The sequence below is a fragment of the Coenobita brevimanus genome, chromosome 80, assembly GCF_032717465.1.
Source record: "Coenobita brevimanus isolate Jiangsu-jjx chromosome 80, ASM3271746v2, whole genome shotgun sequence".
In the NCBI taxonomy this organism is placed as follows: Eukaryota; Metazoa; Arthropoda; class Malacostraca; order Decapoda; family Coenobitidae; genus Coenobita; species Coenobita brevimanus.
In genome coordinates this window covers 4,612,282-4,626,584 of record NC_137033.1, presented here as the reverse complement: position 1 = coordinate 4,626,584, position 14,303 = coordinate 4,612,282, and the positions used below count along the sequence as shown (strand labels likewise).

Here is a 14,303-nt window from a genome sequence, read left to right as displayed (position 1 = left end):
CCTCGCTATGAGCGAGAATGGGACGCCCTTGAGAAATAAAGGGGAACAGAGAGGTAGAGGAAGTGTGGGGGGGCACATCAGGAAGGGAAAATGTCTACCACACACACCCAATACAGTCTAGAGGGGGCATGGGGGGTAGTTTGGGTGGGAGGAGACACAGAAGGCATGATCCAATGGAGCAAAGGGAGGTGGAGAGATGGCCTGGGGAGGGGGGGTCCCCACACCTGAGAAGGAGGCCAGATCATTCCTCCCACTACCTGATCTCTTAGTTTCCACTGGCTACATATCCTTTACATCATAAAAGAGGCAGGATTACAGCTCTCCAGTTTTTTATAACCTCTCTAAGATCATCGGCCATAGGAATTTGTTGCACATTTTCTGAGGCCCACGATCGTCAGCTATTGGACTTTAGGAATGCAAGTGACTTGTATCAGTGTCTGTACATCCCATTATTATTTTTAAGGCTTTGTTTTGTGCTCTGTGAATCTTTTTATGCTTGTGTTGATTACGGTGGGGTCCAGCTTGGGTTCATAAAATTCATTGTCATGCTAATGAAGTTTGTAGGTTGTTCTGTAGATCACCTGGACTGTGAAAGTGACGTAAATGAGGTGATAAAATGTGTTGTGGTATAATGGGCTGTATTGCAATGAGGGCATAACAATATACCATTACACCTGAGTCAACTCACTGAGGCCACCGTTGATACCACGTAATGAAGTGAAGGAGGTGATGCCCCACTTGCCCACGTGGCCAGCAGTCTTGGTGGCAGATGGCTTGGTACTGCTGCTGCCGGGTTCAGTCACCAGCTTGTCAAACTGGCTGATGGGAGGAGGTGCCGCTTTTCTTCGGCTGTACGTCCGGCTGTATCTGCTACTCATCTTGAATGTCCTAGAAAAAAATACAATTATGGTCATTTCTCATTTACAGTTACTTCAATATTAAGAAGCTTATTAATCAACTTTTTTTCTTCATTTACAGTTACTCAATTCATTACAGTGTTGCTCTGCCCAAAATGAGTGACTTTCATCCATTTAACCCCTCATTCATTAGCCAGAAGCATGTCTTACAAAAAGCTGCTTCACTAAAAGTAACATTCAACTCCTTCACATCCTAGACTTAAAGTTACGGTACTTGAACACAATGCATGATGAACAAAATGACTGCCTACCAAAGATCTTTTGCCCTTACTAGCAGACTTGCCATTGCATGGAAGTTATGAGGTTCTGTATCTAATAACCTCAAACTTATGAATTTCTGCAGCTTTTTAAAACCTATTACTGTACAGTACTGATACTAAACTTACATTTAATAATGGAAAAACAAAACTGTATTACAGAAGAGGGAGCTCTCCTAAATTTTCACCTGGAAAATCATCTGACAGCAATAACAGCAAGAAGTTTTGGCACTGGTAATCATAACCTAAATGCACATATTTCAGTCCACAATAAATTTTTACATGAATCTCACCTGGTTACCATACTCCACTTCATTACCTTACATTTCCTTATGATCTCAACAGTAATGCTACTTTCTGTCCATTGTTCAAGCCAGTATCCATCTCTTTTGTACACAATGTCACATCCTCTCCTCAGAAAGTAGCTATGATTCAAACTGAATGTCTATCACCAAGCCTATACATGTACTGTATGGTATATATTTTTTCATGTCAATTAGTCCTTATACATGTATATATACCTTCTTGTCCATTGGCCATATTTTATCAATGGGTGGTTCAATAATAATTTTTACCACATTAAGCGTCGCCCTGTGAGATCAATCAATAACCAATCCAGAAGGGTTCTTATCTTTTTTTTTCATCACTAGGCCTATGTCACAAATTTTCTGGGCTATGAGAGAGAGAGAGAGAGAGAGAGAAACTATTAACAGTAAACAGTTACCAAATACTGTACACAGTTGTACAGTACTGAAGAGACAAAGCATTTTATCCACTACAGTACCACCTTAACCGGTACGGGTATGAGATTTCAACCCTACTAAGGACTAAATATAAGAAGGCTCCCATTCATAGTTCTGAAAAGTTCATGAAAAGTCTTACATTTTACCACTGTGTAATTATCACGCCCATATTCTGTGGAAATGACAACGATATCCAGGTCAGTACCAAAGAACGTGATAATTTTTTGGACTGTAGTTTGATTCACAGATACTGCATCGTTGTTTTTCTAATTTCATGTATTTTGCTCTATCAAATAACTTTTTCAGTACATTTTTTTTTTTTCTCAGTGCTTCTCTCCCAACTCAGCTTTACAGTACAGGTATTTCACTTAGTGATACAATTTTACCTTTAGCTACACCAAACTCCCTCATAAATTCAAATGTCAATTTTCTAGAGGTTTTTAATGTGGTGAACCTGACTGTGACATCCATTACCAACAGACACCAAACTAAAAGGGCTTTACCTCCCCAAAACCCCCAACATTTATGGTTCAATTCATACCGTACACACTCAGTCATGGCTGGGGTCGAAATTCAAACACCCATTCTGACATCAATTTCCACCTGAATTAAGACAGTAATCTAATCCCACCCAAAATCTTTACAGTAAGTCCATATGGCAGCCTCCATGTGATATGCAATTTCCTGTGTAAATATTCTAAGAAAAAGAAGGAACAAAGTCAAGGAGAGCTATCAATAAGAAATGCTGAATATTTTATAAGACACTTATTATACTGAATGTGTAATTAATCGAACATCCCAATTCCACAAAAATAACTTTCAAAATACTGTACTATGAGCAGTTAGTAATTTTCACTTATGATGACGACCTACAGAAGGCAGCAAGTCAATTCAGCACTACAACCCATTCATTTCCAAGTCATTCTGTTTAGTTTATAACAGGTCAAGTTAGTGTAACTGACAACAAATTGACTGGAAAGGCCAAAAAAACTCCTAGCCCACGGGTGGGAATCAAACCCACATCTACATCTTTCTGGGGCGATATGCTAACCGACTGCACTATGCCAGCACCCAAATCTCCCATCTTGCCTAATCAGAAGGCTACAGTCCCTGAGCACAGCTACATTAGGTTAGCTGGGACAAACGGCAGGTGACAAATTGACCTTGATGACAAATCAGTTTGCAAACCCAACATGACACATCCATCCATCCATCCATTGCCAGACGCCATGTATCCCAAACGGGGTGGTCAAGGGCTTAGAGTTAATTGTTTTACAGGGAGGGGCACTAATCCTCCACCAACCCCACTTGACACGTAGGGATGCCAACAGCATCTGGTGTTCCCAGGCGGTCACCCATCCAAGTACTAACCAGACCCAACGCTGCTTAAGGCACACATCATTTTGTTTAAAACTGGCACATACTGTTTAACTAAGGACAAATCAGCTAGCAAGCCCAACATGACACACGCAATTGTCTGTCAAACTGACGATATTGTTTAACTAATACAGTATCTTCAAAGTGACATATTTCCATAACTTTTTAAGCCTACCACTATAATAACTTATACAGCATCTGGACGTGTTCATCATCTGGACGCTGGACCTTGGCTCTATTAAACCATAATCCGAATCTACTTCTAATATACAGATGTAAAAGTCATTCAGAACTTCAGCCGGCCAGCCAACATGTTCAAACATAAGGTATCATGGCCGCTGAGTTTGAGCCATGAGTGGGAAGTAGGCCGTAACCCACTACCAGAGCTAAAATATCCGTCTGTCCCTGTACTGAATGGTTAAAGTTGCGTGCTCATCCGATCACTCCCAACAAACCTCCGGCACCTGGGTAATGTGACTGTACCATGCGGTGCCAAAAGTCTGTATGCATCCCCATTGAACGTCCAAAATCACATGGCCACCGGGCTGTCTTTCCCAACTGCCACTGAGATTGTGACACAGACCACAAGCCACGAGTATATGTTTGGTGACATCAGCCGTCCGTCTCTACCAAACATCCAAAATTGAACGGTCACCAGAAGTTGTGTTTCTGCATGGTCACAGGGCATCTAACAGATCACAAGTCACGAGTAATTGTACAGTAAAAGCACCCATCTGCCTTGAGAGAAGGGTGAAAATCCTGCCCACAGCCTTGCTTCTCCCCCCACCCCCCATCCATCCTTCATACCCTCCCAGCTCCCCACTCACTCCCGTCCCTCCTTCGTGGAGATAACACTGACTCGTTTTTTTAATTTTTTGCAATTTATTCAACTACTAATGGTCGTATTAAAATTCCACAAAATCCAAGAGAAAGCTCATGAAATTCTGCATCTTAGACATATCCTTAACTCGTGGAAAAAGCTGACAAAATTTTGCTCTACGAAGGTGGGAAGGTCTATCTATCTATTGCTAGACGCCTTAATCCCATACAGGGTGGCCACAAACAATTCGCCTCCATGTATCCCTGTCCCCCGCCATTTAACTGCCCTGATCCAAATTCACATATCCCTCTCTCATATACCTCTCCACTCTATCCCTCCATCTCATCCTTGGCCTCCCCCTCCCTCTCCCCCCTTCCACCTCACTCAAATACACTCCTTGTCAGTCTCTCACTCTCCATCCTTTCCACATGGCCAAAACACCTCAATGTGTTTCTCCTAAAGCTTCCTATCACATCCACATCCACACCACAGAGCTTCTTCACTTCCTCATTTGTCAGTCTCTCTCTCCATGTGACTACACATGCGTCTCTCAACTCATTTCCACTGCTCTCACTCTTGACTTCTGTCCCTCCAACAAGGTCTATGCTTCACTGCCATATGTTAGACCTGGTATCACAATACTGTCATGCAGTAACTTTTAACTCCTGAACACTTTCTCACTGCATTTCTGTACTTTTACTTGTCAGTTTTATGTGTTTTATTTCCTTGGCTTATAGTATAAACACCAGCGAAGATGATGGTATACCATTTATACCAATATAACCAATTTCTGGTGGCATAATTGGCCGTGGATTTTTTTTTTTTTTTTTTTTGAGCTCCGGGAAGAATTGTGCGTCACAAATAACTGATTTTCAAACCACGTTCAGGTTTTCGTGGATTTTTGTTATTTAATGCATTGTTTTCTTGATGATTTGCATTTATATCAATAATCCTATGTGTGTTCTGATGTCTCAATATGGCAGAATGACCGGAAAACAGTGCCAAAATTAGCAGGGGTACTGTACATATAACAGAGTATACAGTAGGTAAAGTCTATCTATCTATCTATTGCCAGACGCCTCAATCCCGTTTGGGGTGGCCACAAACAAACCGCCTCCAAGTCGCCCTGTCCCCCGCCATTTCACTGCCCTGCTCCCAACTCACACTCCCCTCTCTCATATATAGGTAAAGTGTTCTTTGGTTTTCAATGTTTTTTATTTTTTCAGGGTTTTCTTGGTGTATAGCATTGCTCAGGATATTCCTGTGTGTGTTCTGATGTCTAAATATGGCAGATTGATCTTTAGTGGAAAAGTTTCTAGTGAAGGGAAAGAAGTTGTATGCGGCTTTCATGGATTTGGAGAAAGCATATGACAGGGTGGATACACAAGGATTGTGGAAAGTGTTAAGAATATATGGAGTAGATGGGAAGTTGCTGAATGCTGTGAAGAGTATGTACGATGGTGCGAAGGCTGCAGTGCGTGTGGATGGTGAACTAAGTGAATTTTTCTCTTTGAAAGTTGGGTTGAAACAGGGATGTGTCATGTCTCCATGGTTGTTCAATCTGTACATGGATGGGGTAATAAAAGAGGTACAAGGTAGGGTAATGGATGTTGGAGTGGCACTGGTGAGAGAGGATAGTGTTTGGAAACTCCCTGTACTGTTGTTTGCAGATGATACTGTGTTGTTGAGTGAAGACGAAGGGGAGCTGCAAGGCTTGGTGGATGAGTTTGGGAGTGTGTGTAAGAAACGGAATCTAAAGGTGAATGTAGGGAAGAGTAAAGTGATGGTCTTTGAGAGAGGTGAAGTCAGTGAATGTACAGCGAGGTTGGATGGTGAGGAATTGGAAAATGTGAGTACGTTTAAGTACTTGGGTAATGTGGTGAGTAAGGATAGAGGTTTGGAGGGTGAAGTGCTTGAAAGGGTACAGCAGGGAAGAAAGGTTGCTGGTTCTTTGAAAGCAGTGATAAGAAACAGGGAAGTGAACATGGATGTGAAAAAGTTACTACATGACATTATTGTGATACCAACTCTAATGTACGGAAGTGAAGCTTGGACGTTGTTGGAAAGACACAAGTCAAGAGTGAGAGCAGTGGAAATGAGTTATTTAAGAGGAGTCTGTGGAGTCACATGGAGAGACAGGCTGACGAATGAGGATATAAAGGAGCGTTGTGGTGTGTATGTGGATGTGATAGGAAGCGTTATGAGGAAAACACTGAGGTGGTTTGGCCATGTGGAGAGGATGGAGGGTGAGAGACTGATGAAGAGAGTGTATGTGAGTGAGGTGGAGGGGGGAAGAGGGAGGGGGAGGCCGAGGATGAGATGGAGGGATGGGGTGGAGAGGTATATGAGAGAGGGGGGTGTGAGTTGGGAGCAGGGCAGTGAAATGGCAGGGGACAGGGCGACTTGGAGGCGATTTGTTTGTGGCCACCCCAAACGGGATTGAGGCGTCTGGCAATAGATAGACAGATAGAATTTCCTTATTTTTCAGATTCAGGTACAGTGCTTTATTCGTTACAGTCCTGTACAGTATCATACAGAATACAGTACTCTCTCCAAATAAATCTGCAATGATATGAGTAGTGATGATAGTGTTCACCAATACATATAAGGTACTGAGTGCTAGGTTTTTCGATCATTCGGCAAATCCGATTACTTGGTATCAGCCTGGTCAAGTAGATGCTGAACAATCAGACTTCTACTGTAATTGTACTCAATTTTCAGAAATACTCATATACTTTGAATAAATGTTGTTTTTATTAATGTGTATTTTTACAGTGTATATTTATATCTTTAATATTATTATTGGGGGAGGGGGACGTAGTCTTTAGCAAGTTAAAAACATCTAGTTTGCCAGCTGAGTAACAGAGCAGTTCCGGCCCCAGTCCAGCAAGGTTGCCAACCCATATTTTAGTGTGATGTGAATATTTTTCCTTCATTTTTTGTTGGAATTCACTTGGGTACCCCTCTCTCCAAAATGAGTAACTTTTGGAAAAAATGAAGCTTAAATTCATTCAAATCACACTAAAATCGACAAGATTTTTTCTTTTTCTTTTTTTTTGTTCCAAAAATGTGTGATGTGAACTACCCAAAACTGACCGCTCTGTTTCCAACTGAAGAACTAGGGCATGAGGATATTTTGCAGTATTATGCACTCTCATTTCCTTATTCTTCCTGCACAAAAAAGATACAGTATATCTAAAGATAATTGTTCTCTTGTAGCTGAAATTTGCTTCTGAAAGAGGAAATGAAGATTTGAGAAGACTTGGCCCTCTCCCCTCCATGTCCCTCCTACAAAAACAGGTCCAAGTGACAGGAGAGAATAAATCATAAATATGTCTAAGCAACCCACCCACAGCCACATATCAGCTGCTAATTGGGTCACTGAGATTTCTGCGATCTTTCAAAAGATGTTAAGATTTCCTCTCATCCCTCATGTACTTATCCCAGAGAGCGAATATTTGGGCTTGGAATTAACCCTTCCCCCTCTTTTCTTCCGCTGGATCCTTCAAAGCTTGTTTTCAGATACAAGCCTTATGTATACGGTAAAGATATTATAGAGATATAATGAGGTATCATACATACCGTACCTTCATTCATTCATTCATTGCCAGACACCATGTATCCCAGACGGGGTGGCCAAGGGCTTAGAGTTAATTGTTTTACAGGGAGGGGCACTAATCCTCCACCAACCCCACTTGACACGTAGGGATGCCAACAGCATCTGGTGTTCCCAGGCGGTCACCCATCCAAGTACTAACCAGACCCAACGTTGCTTAACTTCGCTGATCGGACGGGAAGCGGTGTACTCAACGTGGTATGGCCGTTGGCTGCTGAATCTAAAAGGGGCACTGAGCAACATCCTCCTTTACAACCTGTGAGACGTCATGAATTGCTCACTCGCAAACACATTTCTTGTGATCTGTAAGGAGTACTTCATTTGTTTGCTTCACATGAGTAATAGGACAATCTGACACTGCCATTCAGGACCTGCCACTATCATTTTAGACTACTCATCTTGCCCTCAGTAAACTAGAACGGAGCTTCCCCTGTACGTGATTTTCCTGACACAATATAGCCTACCTCAGGTATGCCTTGTGGGTGAAACGACTCCATAGTGTGGGAAAAATGACCGGACATGTTATCAGCAGTGGCATCCTACAGAGGTCAATAGGTCAGACCCACAACTCATTCATCCCAAAACTGTTCCAGTTACTTTGGCTGGGTTAAATTAGGTTAGGTTAGTAGGGATGAGAAATTAGTAGCAACAGATTGACTTTAGAGATGAAATAACCTTTAATTTCAACATGGTAGGTGGTCGGCTTGCCACATTTTTGCATATAAACTAGAAGACGCATCGCTGATATCTTCAAATTTATACGGTACATCTCCACAATTTTTTAAAGCTATCACAATAATAATTATGTCACTGTTTACTGACTGAATATACAATTGTAAATTTTATACAGGGGAGCTTTCCTCCAGTTTCACCAAATTCTGAAATGTGTCATCAGATTCAATGGATTAAATTCAAAGATATTCAATTCCACAACTTTACCAACTTAATAATCTGATACCGTAAACAGATTATTTTACAAATGAAAAATTGCAATACTGTGTTGTATGAGCAACCCACCTAGATTTTCAGCAAATCTCAGCCAACTGCTAATTTTTAACACCAACGAGCAAAGGAATTCCGAACCCCACATTTCTCAAATGCTGAATCCGCCCCTATGACTGCTGGTGTGATACTACGGTGCAGAAGGCCTCAAGTACCGTAACGAGCCAGGCAACGTTTTGACATTTCTGACCTCAAACCACACCGATTTTGCATCATAAATTTTGCAAGGGTCTAGAACTCTCCATCGCCTGCAGTTCGCTTCACATGATCGCCGAGTCTCACAATTACCACTGTATTATCAACGTGAGCGTGGAATTAATGCACTAAGCGCTCAAATGCAGCAGTGGCAAAGAAAGCTGGGACGTCGACCCAGATAAATCCTTCCCGCCAACCACATTTTCCAAAGGTTCCCGTCCGTTTCATCCACTCAGACTTGTGCTGGCCACTTCCTCACTTCACCCTACCTTGCTTAGACTCACTGAACCATGATACAAGTTGAATCATCACAGTATCCACCAACGTAAACACAATGCACTGTTTTCATATTCCGCCATTATCGTCGACGAATGACCCTCTGGACTGAAACTGTTAGTACTACTTTGGTATCAAAACTTTTAAAACAATTGCGCCTAAATAAAGTATTGCTGTTCAAAATTATTTAATATCACTTTTACGCACTAAACATTAGATTTCTTAAAACCTAAATTATATAATACAAAACTCTATTTTTACCAAAAACCAAGCTAAAAGAGCTTCTATTTGCGCAGGGCATAAGAGTCATTGCTGTGTGTCGCCATCCCAGCTGCGGAGGGATACATAAACAGGAAGTCGAGGGAGCATGATTATAATAAAATAACTAAATAAACTTACGGAGTAAGAAAAGTGAGTGTATTTTTCCTGCATTTCTTATAATTCGATTTGAGAAATAAAAATGACGCCTATACATAACCTAAGAAAAAAAATGCATCTACTGATTGATATTGTTGTGAAAGATACAGAGTACCACAAAAGAAGATAGCAGATCTTGCCACACTTTTCTAAACATTGTCAATTTAATCGATGAATTATCGGGCTTTAAATATATATATATATATTCTGATAAATTACCAATATGCTGGGAATCGAACCAGGGACTCTTAGGTGAGGGCCAGGCAGCATACCACTACACCACGACCAGATAAAAGTTTACCCACGTTGTCAATCTTGTAACCAACGTCCCTCCGCCCCCACTGTGGGCATCAAGAGGATGAGTTAATCCCCTGGCACTCGGGCAAGTAGATGCTTTTAATCTATCCCAAGCACTTACGGCAAGTCAGAATGAAGAGAGAAACCTGTACTGACACAGGAAAAATCATCTGATAAATTACCAGTATGCTGGGAATCGAACCAGGGACTCTCAGGTGAAAGCCAGGCAGCATACCACTACTCCACGACCAGGTAAAAGTTATCTAATGTCACAATCTGGTAACCAACGTCCCTCCGCCCCCACTGTGGGTATCAAGAGGATGAGTTAACCACTTGTCAGTACAGGTTTCTCTCTTCATTCTGACTTGCCGTAAGTGCTTGGGATAGATTAAACGCATCTACTTGCCCGAGTGCCAGGGGGTTAACTCATCCTCTTGATGCCCACAGTGGGGGCGGAGGGACGTTGGTTACAAGATTGTGACAACGTGAGAGAATTTTTACCTGGTCGTGGTGTAGTGGTATGCTGCCTGGCTCTGACCTGAGAGTCCCTGGTTCGCTTCCCAGCATATTGGTAATTTATCAGATGATTTTTCCTGTGTCAGTACAGGTTTCTATTCCCAGACGTCTCAATCCCGTTCGGGGTGGCCACAAACAAATCCCCTCCACGTTGCCCTGTCCCTCGCCAACTCACACCCCCCTCTCTCATATGCCTGTCCACCCCATCCCTCCATCTCATCCTCGGCCTCCCCCTCCCTCTTCCCCGCTCCACCTCTCTCACATACACTCTCTTCGTCAGTCTTTCACCCTCCATCCTCACCACATGGCCAAACCACCTCAGTGTATTCCTCCTAACGCTTCCTATCACATCCACATCCACACCACAACGCTCCTTTATATTATCCTCATTTGCCAGCCTGTCTCTCCATGTGACTCCATAGGCTCCTCTTAAATAACTCATTTCCACTGCTCTCACTCTTGACTTGTGTCCTTCCAGCAACGTCCAAGTTTCTCTTCCATACCTTAGAGTTGGTATCACAATACTGTCATGTAGTCACTTTTTCACTTCCATGCTTCTTATCACTGCTTTCAAGGAACCAGCAACCTTTCTTCCCTTCTGTACCGTTTCAAGCACTTCACCCTCCAAATCTCCATCCTTACTCATCATACTACCCAAGTACTTAAACGTACTCACATTTTCCAATTCCTCACCATCCAACCTCACTGTACATTCACTGACTTCACCTCTCTCAAAGACCATCACTTTACTCTTCCCTACATTCATCTTTAAATTCCGTTTCTTACACACTCTTCCAAACTCATCCACCGAGCCTTGCAGCTCTCCTTCGTCTTCACTCAACAACACAGAATCATCTGCAAACAACAGTACAGGGAGTTTCCAAACACTACCCTTTCTCACCAGGGCCACTCCAATATCCACTACCCTACCTTGTACCTCTTGCATTACCCCATCCATGTACAGATTGAACAACCATGGAAGACATGACACATCCCTGTTTCAACCCAACCTTCAAAGAGAAAAATTCGCTCAGTTCACCATCCACACGCACTGCAGCCTTCGCACAATCATACATACTCTTCACAGCATTCAACAACTTCCAATCTACTCCATATATTCTTAATACTTTCCACAATCCTTGTCTATCCAGCATGTCATATGCTTTCTCCAAATCCATGAAAGCCGCTTACAACTTCTTTCCCTTCTCTAGAAACTTCTCCACTAAAGATCTGAGAATGAATATCTGATCTACACAACCTCTTCCCTCCTTAAATATTCGTCTGTAATAAAATCTGTAAGGCGTTGACTAATGTACTGTAACGTCCCTGGTCCCCATTCCACACTGCCACAGGCTCCAACACTGTATAGGAAAGACGTTGCCCAGTGATTTGTTTTTCCTAGAAGCAGTCTTTCGGTGAACAGTACACAGGATCAGCTCAAGCATTGAAAATAAACACTGGCTTCTTAAGTTCACTGTCTTTATTTTCCAAATAATTACACTTAATGCTTGCCAACACACTGTTTTCACAAGTACCAGAGACATACAATCTTCATTAACTGTAATAACACTTAGTGTTTGCCAACTACACTTTACTGTTTTCACAAGTACCGGAGGTATACAGTGTTCACCAACTGCAGCTACAGTTAATGCTTGACAACTACACTTCACTGTTTTCACAAGTAGGCTACTGGATATATGGAACCCTTACCAACTGCACTGACACAACTACACTGAAACTGAACTGAAACTGACTAAAACTGCTCTAGTCTCATCCCCATCTTTATAAAATTTCCCAGCGTTCCCTGTGTACTAGAATCATCCACTACCTTCTCGGGAATGCAACAGTTACCAACTCGGAGACATACAAAATATGCAGAGTTTCCTTACACTTCATAACTATCTTTCTATCTATTGCCAGACGCCTTAATCCCTTATACAGGGTGGCCACAAACAAATCGCCTCCACGTCGCCCTGTCCCCCGCCATTTCACTGTCCTGCTCCCAATTCACACCCCCCTCTCTCATATACCTCTCCACTCTATCCTTCCATCTCATCCTTGGCCTTCCACTCCCTCCCCCCCCCTCCACTTCACTCACATACACTCTCCTCGTCTGTCTCTCGCTCTCCATCCTCTCCACATGGCCAAACCACCTCAGTGTGCTTCTCCTAACGCTTCCTATCACATCCACATCCACACCACAACGCTCCTTTATATCCTCATTTGCCAGTCTGTCTCTCCATGTGACTCCACAGGCTCCTCTCAAATAACTCATTTCCACTGCTCTCACTCTTGACTTGTGTCCCTCCAACAACGTCCAAGTTTCACTTCCATACGTTAGAGTTGGTATCACAATACTGTCATGTAGTCACTTTTTCACTTCCATGCTCACTTCCCTGTTTCTTAACACTGACTTCAAGGAACCAGCAACCGTTCTTCCTTCTTGTACCCTTTCAAGCACTTCACCCTCCAAACTTCCCTCCTGACTCATCACACTACAAAGTACTTAAACGTACTCACATTTGCCATTTCCTCATCATCCAACCACACTGTACATTCACTGACTTCGCCTCTCTCGAAGACCATAAGATTCCGTTTCTCACACACACTCCCAAACTCATCCACTGTGCCTTGCAGCTCTCCTTCGTCTTCACTTAACCACACAGTATCATCTGCAAACAACAGTACAGGGAGTTTCCAATCACTGCCCTCACTCATTAGGGACACTCCAATATCCACTACCATACATTATATCCGTTTTATAACCCCATCCATATACAGACTGAACAACCATGGAGATATGACACATCCTTGCTTCAACCTAACCTTCAAATAGAGTAACTCAGTCAGTTCACTATCCACACGCACTGCAGCCTTAGCACCATCATACATACTCTTCACAGCATTCAGCAACTTCCCATCTATTTCCTATATTCTTAATACTTTCCACAATCCTTGTCTCTCCACCCTGTCATATGCTTTCTCCAAATCCATGGAGGCCGCATACAACTTCTTTCCCTTCTCTAGAAACTTTTCCACTAAAGATCTAAGAATGAATATCTGATCTACACAACCTCTTCCTTTCCTAAAGCCTCCCTGTTTTTCTCCAACTAATTCCTCTGTTATTTCCCTAACACTGTCATTAAGTATCCTGCCGTATACTTTTCCTATTACACTAAGAAGACAAATGCCCCTATGATTACCACACACTACTTTTTCCCCTTTCCCTTTGTACAAGGGAATAATTATACCAGACTTCCAATCCTCCGGGACTCTACCTTCCTCCCAGGCCAATCTGCACATCTTCCACATCCATTCGACTACTATCTCTCCCCCATGCTTCAGCATTGCACCACACACTCCATCAATTCCTGGGGCTTTCCCGATTTTGACTTTCTTCATTGCTTCCACAACTTCCATCTGACTGATTTCTTCCTCTCTTCTCACCTTCCTCCTTCTCCCAGCCATTCCCCAGCCACTTATACTCGCATTACTTTCATTCTCTATGTTCAACAATTCATTAAAGTGTTCTCTCCATCTGCTCACTTTTGCTCCCTTCTCAACTAGTAATCTACCATTTTTAACTTTCACTTCCCTACTAACTTCCTTGCCACCCTGTTTGGCTCTCTTTACCTCTTTCCAGAACATTTTCTTACATTCTCTCCACATGACACTCAAATTCCTTCCAAATTCCTCATCCACTCTCTTCTTTCTCTTACTAATCTTTTCACCTCTCTCTTCCTTTCTACATATAACTCTCTTCCGCCACTCAACTTCTTCCACGCCCCTATTTTTCATCCATTCATTATATGCTTTTTTCTCTTGTGCCACAGCCTGTCTCACCTCTTCATTCCACAATGCTGTTCCTTG

General features: G+C 42.5%; 1 protein-coding gene and 1 non-coding gene across 3 annotated transcripts in view; both read right to left on the bottom strand.

Annotated features, from left to right (window-relative positions):
• wapl (cohesin release factor wings apart-like) overlaps nt 1-14,303 on the bottom strand; it is a 148,025-nt gene that overhangs the window by 101,792 nt on the left and 31,930 nt on the right. Inside the window, exons 1-2 of one of the 2 annotated variants that reach the window (XM_080279860.1) lie at nt 9,197-9,296; nt 689-888 (exon numbers count right to left, since the gene is read on the bottom strand). In XM_080279860.1, the coding sequence (XP_080135986.1) occupies nt 689-878 (190 nt within the window). In that variant the 5' untranslated portion in view covers nt 879-888; nt 9,197-9,296. Of the gene's footprint in view, nt 1-688; nt 889-9,196; nt 9,297-14,303 lie in introns of those variants that run through there. The other variant, XM_080279861.1, reaches the window with a different exon arrangement.
• LOC145409386 (5S ribosomal RNA) lies at nt 7,824-7,942 on the bottom strand. The gene has a single exon (XR_013899073.1). It is a non-coding gene; the product is annotated as a 5S ribosomal RNA (ribosomal RNA).